This window comes from Dreissena polymorpha, chromosome 4 (genome assembly GCF_020536995.1).
Source record: "Dreissena polymorpha isolate Duluth1 chromosome 4, UMN_Dpol_1.0, whole genome shotgun sequence".
Taxonomy (NCBI): domain Eukaryota; kingdom Metazoa; phylum Mollusca; class Bivalvia; order Myida; family Dreissenidae; genus Dreissena; species Dreissena polymorpha.
The window spans coordinates 111,566,596-111,576,446 of NC_068358.1; the positions used below are offsets into that span (position 1 = coordinate 111,566,596).

Below are 9,851 nucleotides of genomic sequence, written 5' to 3' on the forward strand. Positions count from 1 at the left end.
TCCTACTTTTCACAGGCGGCGCCCTGTGTCATGCCGGAGGTCAGCATCCGCTCGTCGATAATGGGCGATGAGAAAAGAAAGGGCAATAACAGTCACTTTTAATTTCCATCCGGGCAATTTTAGATGTATTTTAATTTAGATTGCGGTCATTTCCTATCTGGTGTAGATCTAATCGCGGACAATTTCTATCTCGGGAACCATATATATGACCACTCCGATATTGAGTAATCCCATAAGTCAGTAATAGCCATCTTGGGTTATATCGTGGGGCATTCATGTGCTAGGATTTTTCATATTTAAACATTTCACTTTAAACTCTTCAGCGTTTAGCATATATACTACTCGAGTTCGTTCATGAATAATGTAAGATCTTTGTTTATACCGTGGGGCAAGGTCAGATTATGATTTTTCTGTATATATATTTGAATTTAAACTCTTCAGAATTCAGTATACGTTATTATACCTCACTTTTATTTACAATGCTAAACTCCCATTGGCAATCGTGACATAGAAATACTGTCAGACCCCGCGGGAATAAATTTACTGTCCAAAATATACTGTATCCCGCTGCCATAGCAATCACGTGCCACCAGCGGGAAAAAATTTACTGACAAAAAAATACTGTATCCCGCTGCCTTAGCAATCACGTGCGGAATGTTCGAAAATTATACTGTCCCATTCGCGCATGCGCAGTACGCAGTTTTGCGTGTCCGTTGTATTTGGATAATTAAAATATCGATTGCAGCTGAAACTGTGCTGTAGAATAGATTAATGCCATTATTTAAGCTTTGAAAGGAGTCAAAGAGAAAAACAATTTAGTATAAACGACACGCTTACCTCAAAGGCAACTTTAATCCAATGCTAATAACAATAAAGTTACAACGATATACACTTCCATTGTCTGTTCTTTAGGTGTTATGCATGACAAACACACAATCCGAAAAACGTTTTGGATTCGTTTGATGCTTTTAACAAATATTTTACTGTTAAAAATACCACCACGTTCATATTGTTGTCCCAAAATGTTTCGTCACCGAAATGACGTCACACAAGTACGTCATAAATTGCGTAATCAAGTGATGAAAATAAAATACGGAAAGCTGGTTCTGTAATATATTTTTAAAGAAATAATTGACGACTAAGAAAATTGATGGGATAAATTGATTACTAGGTCGGTGCCGAATAAAGCGAAGTTTATTATGCTCTGCCCGTAAATCTGAACCACTCCACATATTAATGGTTGTTCATTGCTGAAATTAAATTCAATTATTGAATATTAAAATTGTTCATGGTTCATATAAATTGTTCATTTTTGAATAGTTTATTCGGTATAATAAAATTAATATTACATGTCTGACAGGATGACAGTAAATTTTCTCAACTTTCAGAAAAATACTGTCAACCTTGGCTTCGCCTCGGTTGACAGTATTTCCTCAAGTTGACAAATTTACTGTCACCCTGTCAGCCATGTAATATTTATATATTGTACTAGATTTCTTTCATGAACAATTTATGATCACCAATAAGTGCGTAATAAGAAACCGGTAATGTTGCTTTTATTTAGGTCAAGATATGAAAATACTATAGGAAACGGATCCTTAAAGTGCGTGCTTCTGTTCTATTCTGAGAAAATCTATTTCATAATGAGGTTTATAAGTATATCAAATTTCAAATTTTCAGGAATTGTGGTTAATGATAACACCTTACACGTTTATATACTTTTAATAAGAGTGTCTACGTTATGCAATAAATATACTATGAACGGCAAATAATGTGATGTTCAAAGTTATAATATCGAAAAAAATATATAAGAGTAAAGTATTTACATTTAGATTTATCGTATATATCGCACAGGCTAATCAGGGACGACACTTTCCGCATAAAATAGATTTTCGGTAAAAAGGGGCTTCCTTTAAACGAAAAATACAATTGAAGCGGAAAGTGTCGTCCCTGATAAGCCTGTGCGGACTGTACAGGCTAATCTGGGACGACACTTTACGCACATGCATTTTGCCAAATTTTCTCAGAACGCGACTCATATGCGTGTGTCGTCGATTCAATTTTCCCAATTTTCACAGAACAAGACACATAAGTGTCAATGATGTTTTCGATGGATGATACATTTAACAGCCTTTACATGCAAGTCGTGTTGGTACTTATCAATGTACCATCTTGTTATTCTTATCAGGTTGTAAAAGATCTATATCAATATACGGCAGGAAGAACAAGGAAAGCTTTTTATCTTCTTGTTCGTAAGGTTAACCACTACGAGCAACTTTTGTTTAAGGTTCATTACTGTGTTTTAAAAATAAATATATTTTTTCCACAATATCCTTAATAAATTAAAATTATGATCACGAATTCGAGATTTTTTTAAAACTGCAATACATGAATACCACCTTAATTTAAGGTCTGCATGTAATTGTTATACTTATAATAACCAACAATTTTGAGAGTCCAATGCAAGTTCTCTTAATGGCTTTTACATTTATAAGCTTCTTCAAATTCAAATGCTATGTATGCCGACGTAAGAAGATACCCGATATGTATGTCGATGTAGTTATGTTTTTGAATAAAAATTGATAATCGAAAAATCGTCCAACTGCATTTTAAGCAATAGTCTTCGTATACAATATAAAGAAGCATGCGATAACCCTCACTCCAAATCATGGATATCAAAGGTTCTAAACTTTGCAAGAATCAGGTTTTAATGACCATGGATATCCAGTATCTGTTAATATTAACAGTTTTATTGTAATGATTCGCAATGGATTACACACAGGTACTTAAAAAAAAATTGGTCCTTATATATATATATATATATATATATATATATATATATATATATATATTAATATTCTTATTATATATATAAGGACCAACATCTTTTATCAAGTACCTGTGGGATTACAGATATCTGTTTATTTAAAAAAGACAAACTGATGTAAACGACACTTTATCAATATTTCTTTACCATGAATTTAAAAATATTGTTGAAGATCTATTTACTGAGAAGAAATTGAAAATTTGAAGCTTAGAAACATAATAGCAAACTTGATATTGTCTTCTCATGTTCTATTTATAGAAACTGGTAAACTGCAACGAATTTCAAAAAATGAAAGCATATATAATATTGTTCACGTTATGAAATTTTTGATGAATACCATTTTGTTCTAATAAGGGATTCATATGATAATATTAGAAATACTTATACCTGATGCTTGATGAAGAAGACTAAGCATGTTTAACTTTTAACATGTTGAATGAGACAAAATAATCTATATTGATACGTATACCTAATTTGTGTATTAAAGTTATGCTAGTAATGCATTCAATCGTAAGATAATCTTTAACGCAATCAACTCCCCCGGAAACCCGATATGCTGTAAGAAGTTGGATGTGCTAGGAGAAGTTGCCGATAGATTTCGATGAATTTCGGTAGGGTAAGTTAATCCAGTTCTATAATTGTTTAAAGGCATTTTTTAATTAAAATATATTTTGGTGTATGCAAAGGAGGTATTACCATGTATGTTAGAAAAATCCTGGTTATTAATATTCAGGATTTATTGAAATATGGCTATTTAAAGTCGACGATGCAGGGATTTGTCCCATATTTAGCACTTTATTTACAAATTTCTTTAAAGGTATGCCAGTGAAAAAGTTTTTGCACCGACAATTATATTAACAAATGTCCCCGAGTAACATATCCGCCAGGGTTTCTTAAAAAAAATCGTATTGGTGGAAAAATTCGACTTTACATTCAACATGTTGATGAAAAAATGATATGACATGGTGCTGTACAAAAATGTCGAGATATGACATGAGTGCAGTTCCGCACAGGCTAATCAGAGACGACACTTTCCGCCTAAACTTGATATTCAGTAAGGAGGGACCTCCTTGAAACTAAAAATACCATAAAAGCGGAAAGTGTCGTCCCTGATTAGCCTGTGCGGACTGCACATGCTAATCTGGGACGGCACTTTACGCACAAGCATTAAGCCCAGTTTTCTCAGAACAAGACACATTTGAACATGTAAAGGGGTTTTTCTTTGTTGTTTATAGCCCTTTCACATATTAAGTGTACATACGTAGTCCTCATAAAGAATAGGGTTGTAATACATGCTATATTAGTGCCTATCTCTCCATTGAGGTACTATCCCATTAAGTTGATTAAACGTTTTGTTGTTATTAAATATAGATTTTGGCAAAGGTGTATAGTTGATATAGTATAAAAGACATCTTATTGTGCACAGTAAATTAATTGATGAGTTACTGACGATAGAACTAAAAGTTTAACAAAAAAATATTCATTTATGTTTACCGATGCTTATAATATCATGTTTCATATATCCACATACTTTACATTAGCTTTATATTATTTTTAATATTAGTTAATAACCAGTTATACTACTGTTGTCAATATACGCATTTCCTAAAAGCTTTGCTTCTATCAATATGGGAATATGCGACAGTTGTTAACTGATCTTCTTTAATGGGAACTTTTCACAGATTTTGGCATGTTTTGAGTTTATCATTAAACGCTTTAAATTGATAAATGTAATCATCGGAGCTAAAGAGTTCTGGTATTAAACAAACATAAAATTAAAGAAAGAAAAAAATGTAATCCACACCTGTGATCGAACCGCTAACTCTTGGAGTAAACGTCTAGAACTTAGACCACTCGGCCATGCGTGCGGACACGGCCATGAATGTATTTTATACTTTATAAAGTTTATATAAGCAATCCTCGTTATGTCACAAAATACAACGATAACAACAGAACATTATATAAATATAACAAGTCAGACAGGGTGACAGTAAATTTGTCAACTTGAGGAAATACTGTCAACCGAGGCGGAGCCGAGTTTGACAATATTTTTCCGAAAGTTGACAAATTTACTGTCACCCTGTCAGACATGTAATATTTATTTTATTATACAAAAAAAAACTATTCAAACATGAACAATTAATATGATTCATGAACAATTTTAATTTTCAATAATTGTATTTAATCTCAGCAATGAACAACCATTAATATTTTACAACGGACATGCAAAACTGCGTAATGCGCATGCGCGAATGGGACAGTATAATTTTTTACCATTCCGCACGTTATTGCTAAGGTTGCGGGCGACAGTATTTTTGAGCGGGCGACAGTATTTTTGTTTCCCGCTGGGTCTGACAGTATTTCTTTGACACGATGGCCTATGGGAGTTTAGCATTGTGAATAAAAGTGAGGTATAATAATCCAAATTATACCATCGTTTCGCGTTTGTTACATGTCATAATTTTCAGGTTTTAAATCGTCAAAAGATGCATATAATGGATATTTTAGAGCATGGTGTGCAAATCTGAAACAATATTTTCAATTTTGTCTATTTATTAAAACGTGAAAAGGTTCCTATAATATCTTGTTAAGGATAAAAATTATGATCCGGAAAAGAAAAAAACTGAATTCTTACATGTTGCCTACTTACTATCGAAAAGCTCTTTTTCTAGACACCATTTTAAGTATAACCGGCATTTCTTTCTATTTCTTGAAGACGCCATATATGTGTGCCATGTATATGCCGATCTTTAACAGGTTAGATAGGGTATGTATTTATTAAGTGTGTGTATTACATTTTGAAGTTTCCTTCACATTTTCATTTTTTTAGCAATTATGCATATTATCACGTTGCTTCGATTACTATATTGTTTTTGATCATTCATTTTTATTTCAATGTTTGCTCCTTTTGTTTTTATCTGTTTCTTCAGCCGTTCACTATCGCCCTATCGCTGATTCAGAGATTTGCCTATCCTCTAAATTTCCTTTGATAATTCTTTATTTCCTTTTCAAATAATTCACCTTCCTTTTTTCAACATTATGACTTAAGAACCTAGCGTTTCTTCCTTTAATTTAATAACGACACCTTTGATAAGTTCTTTGAGATAATTGCTATCTTCACTTTGATACAGTTTTGGCTTATACAGTGTGGTTCAGAAGCGATATCGATTCTTTGATAATATCTTATATCAACCTGTACTTCACTATGTTGATTTTTGTTTTGCTTATTTCTGTTTGCTTGATAAAGATTTCCATGGGTTAGATGTACTCAGCTTACAAGAGAACTTTAATTGCTTATAAGTTATCATTAATTGAGCTTGCGGCCTTCAGACATTTCAGCTGTCAATCGGGAAAAAAGGAAACACATGCCTTCAACTTAAATACAATTGCAATAAAATAACCGGATAACATCAATATAAAAACTAGAACAGTCATTAAATATAACAAATAATTCAAATATCCCCACAATATCAAATTTAAAGCACGTGAAAACTTCAGTATTTGTAAAATTAATCTAATAATTGTGTCGTTCGCTTCTTCAAATTCATTACACTTAGACAGAAAAAAGTTTCTCGTTAATTTTTTAATCGATTGCACAAGTTTAATGATCAATAACTCTTTAACAAATAGAGTGACATGGACAAAAATAATGCATTCTACTTCTACATAATATACACATTACTGCTATTATGTTTCATTTTGATAAACAAAAAACTGTTCGCGACAAATAAAACACATATACACATTGTACAATGATGTAAGTATCCCAATTTGATAAAAAATGGGCACATTTCTCTGCAGTGAATATCGTGACATACGCACAAATAGCGCGTTGCACTTTTGCATAGTATAAATAACTCATCTATAAAGTTTCACGTTAAAACGGAAAACACTACGGGACACGTTCGCAAAACAAAGTACAAATGTAAAATGATGTTAAGTATCCAAAATAATAAAAACTTTAATACAATTTAGTTTAAATTGAGTGAAAATTGAGATACGAGTTAATTATACGAAGTACAGATTTAGCATGATGTAGGCCTATGTATCCAAATTATACCTCAGTTCAATTGCACATCATTCTACAACAAATAGCGCAACATACACAAAATTACGTACTTAAATTTAAAATAGCATTTACAACATATCTTTAAAAGTTTATGTCGATACACAGAAAAAATGAGATACTAGTTCGAAAAACAAAGAACAGATGTACTCTGATAAGAGGATAAAAATGTCCTATGTGAAGGGCCCATAAATCTGCAAAGTATATAACGACATACACGAAAATCACCTCTGGAACTTCGTTATAGCATAAATAACATATCTCTATGTTTCATATTCGCAAAGTAAACTGAGACACAAATTAACCCATTTATTCCTAGTGGACTCTTCCATTCTTCTAAATTGGATCATTTGATTTCCAAAATTAGGGATGTCAAATATATTTATTTCTATATTTAAAACATTTCGTACAGAAATTCCTTTAAGCAAACAGCGCAGACCCTGATGAGACGCCGCATCATGCGGCATCTCATTTGGGTCTACGCTGTTTGCCAATGCCTTTTTTCTAGACCCTAGGCATAAATGGGTTAAACATATGCAGCGTGACAGACTAACCGAACAACCAAACGACAAACCGACTGATCGACAAGGTCATTCAAGTATACCTTCAAAAACTTCATTTGCGGGGGTAAAATCAGTTATTCCCATATTTAATGTTCAAGAGACACGACATAATATAGGCTGAAATGAAAAACGTTATATTAACAATGTTTTTAAGAAATCGATTTAAATTACTGGAAGGCTTTTAACAACGTGTGGGTTCTTTTTTTCAAGTTTAAAGTTTCATAGTTTTTCAACAACAAACGCCTTTTTTTTTATACCAATTTAATATAAATTAAATATTCTTCTCAGACAAAATCGCCTATTTCAGAAAACAATTTGTACAGATGCATTGAAACCTGCATTGATAGTGTACCCGGTAATCACGAAGCATATAATTCTTTGGTTTTCAAAACACACTTCGCACGAATAAATCTTTTACCGTCAAATGCTATTCTAAGGCAACACTAACAACTGTCATAATTGTCAGTATCATATTCCATATTAGAAAATGAAGAAATAAATAATATCCTACTATTTCATAGAAATGTTATTCGAATTCATCCACGATTCAATGGGTTATCAATAAGCGAGCGAAATCAATCGAAGCAGGAAAGTCACAAAATGTCACAATCCATACACACCAGCTTTCAGTAACTCGCAGTCTGTTCAGGTTTTATTCTGTTTGCTGCTCATCAGTATCTAAGGGCTGGACATGTAGCCTTTAAAACTTGAATTTAGTAATAAAAGGTATTTATTTAAACTTAACTTTCCAAGGGTTTTCACGTGCGTCAAAATACGTATCTAAGTAGTAAATGGTAAATAGAACGAATATCCCTGCAACCAGGAGCTATGTCATGTCTTTCACCATTCGAGGTTTGTTCAATGTGTATATATATCGGCCGTTGTTAAGTCCATTTTACAAACTTAACAATTTCATGATTGCATGTTTCTTGACAGCCTGTTAACACAATGGTAAATATGTTTTGCACTAATTAAGGCAGCGCAAACCGCTACACGAATGAGATGCAGTCGATCATATACGCTATTGGATCCTCTTGATATGTCAGTGTCAATTGCATATATATATATCAAAGCACTAACCTTTCCAGTTAATTCTCTCTCGTTGCAATGGTCTATTTTTTGTGCGCATTACGTCATTGGTTTTTGTCCACACATATAATACGTCACATTGCCGTTCTGGTTATTGAACGCATTAATCGAGCACTCCCATTAAAATACCGACTATGCCGCCAACTATCACAATCATTATCACCACTATCACTATGGAAACGCAGCGTATTTTCCTGCTCTCATTCTCCTGAAATTAAAGTAATAGCATTCGTTGTTATTGGAACGACCATTCTTGACAAATTACTGTAGCATCTACAAATTTATGTTGTTTTTTCTTTCAAAGAAACATAATGGCATATGGTTTAAAATATATGAAGAAGTCAAAGGTAAATTCATTAAGCTAATAATATTTAGAAACCTTTTTTACTTTTAAGTCGTTTTGAGAAAATATCATACTTTCAACGTATTCGAGTAAGTAAGGAAAGGCATACACTTTCATATTATATAAAATACATGTCTATTTAATGCACACAAATGATAGTTAACATTTTATATTGATGGTAGGTTTTTGTTAATCTTTCAATAATACTTAAATCATCGTAATTTTTCGACAAATACAAATATTGAAGTCTGATACGATGAATAAACAACAGGGGCTAAAAAGTATAAATGTTTATTCGTCAGAAGACATAATTCAGCGAATAGAAGTTGCTTCTAACATTGTACGACGTTTATGGACTTGTTTATTTTGAAGTTAATTAACTGCATGTATGCAAATGCTGTCGGACTATGACTGGGTTTTGTGTGTACAATTCATCATTCTTATACACGAATCTCCCGTTCAAATTTATATATAATAAAGAACGAACAATGAACTGATGTTTAAATATTATTGACCTAGTTTTTAACCCATTTATGCCTAGCGTCTAGAAAAAAGGCCTTGGCAAACAGCGTAGACCCAGATGAGACGCCGCATGATGCGGCGTCTCATCAGGATCTGCGCTGTTTGTTGAAATGAATTTCTGTAATAAATATTCTAAATATAGAAATACATATACTAGTCACTCCTTATTTTGAAAATAAATTGATCCAATTTAGAAGGATGGGAGAGTCCATTACGCATAAATGTGTTAAGGTGTTGTACACTTACTTCAGAAGATTGCTCCGTAGGTCCGACCGACTCTCCAACCGACTCCCCATTTTCTGAAATTGCACGTTAAAGATAAATTGAGCCTCGTTCTAGGACAATTGGGATTAATGCATATACGTAAAAGGCCCTCCCAGATTAGCTTTCCGCCTACATTGGATTTTCGTTTGGAAATGACGTCCTTTAAACGAAACATTA

General features: G+C 32.8%; 1 protein-coding gene across 1 annotated transcript in view; it reads right to left on the bottom strand.

The window, feature by feature from the left end:
* Positions 1–6,367: 6,367 nt before the first annotated feature.
* LOC127878995 (uncharacterized) overlaps positions 6,368–9,851 on the bottom strand; it is a 52,767-nt gene continuing 49,283 nt past the window's right edge. The window contains exons 7-8 of the mRNA XM_052425575.1: positions 9,657–9,709; positions 6,368–8,753 (exon numbers count right to left, since the gene is read on the bottom strand). Of these exons, the coding sequence (XP_052281535.1) occupies positions 8,649–8,753; positions 9,657–9,709 (158 nt within the window). The 3' untranslated portion in view covers positions 6,368–8,648. The remainder of the gene's footprint in view (positions 8,754–9,656; positions 9,710–9,851) is intronic.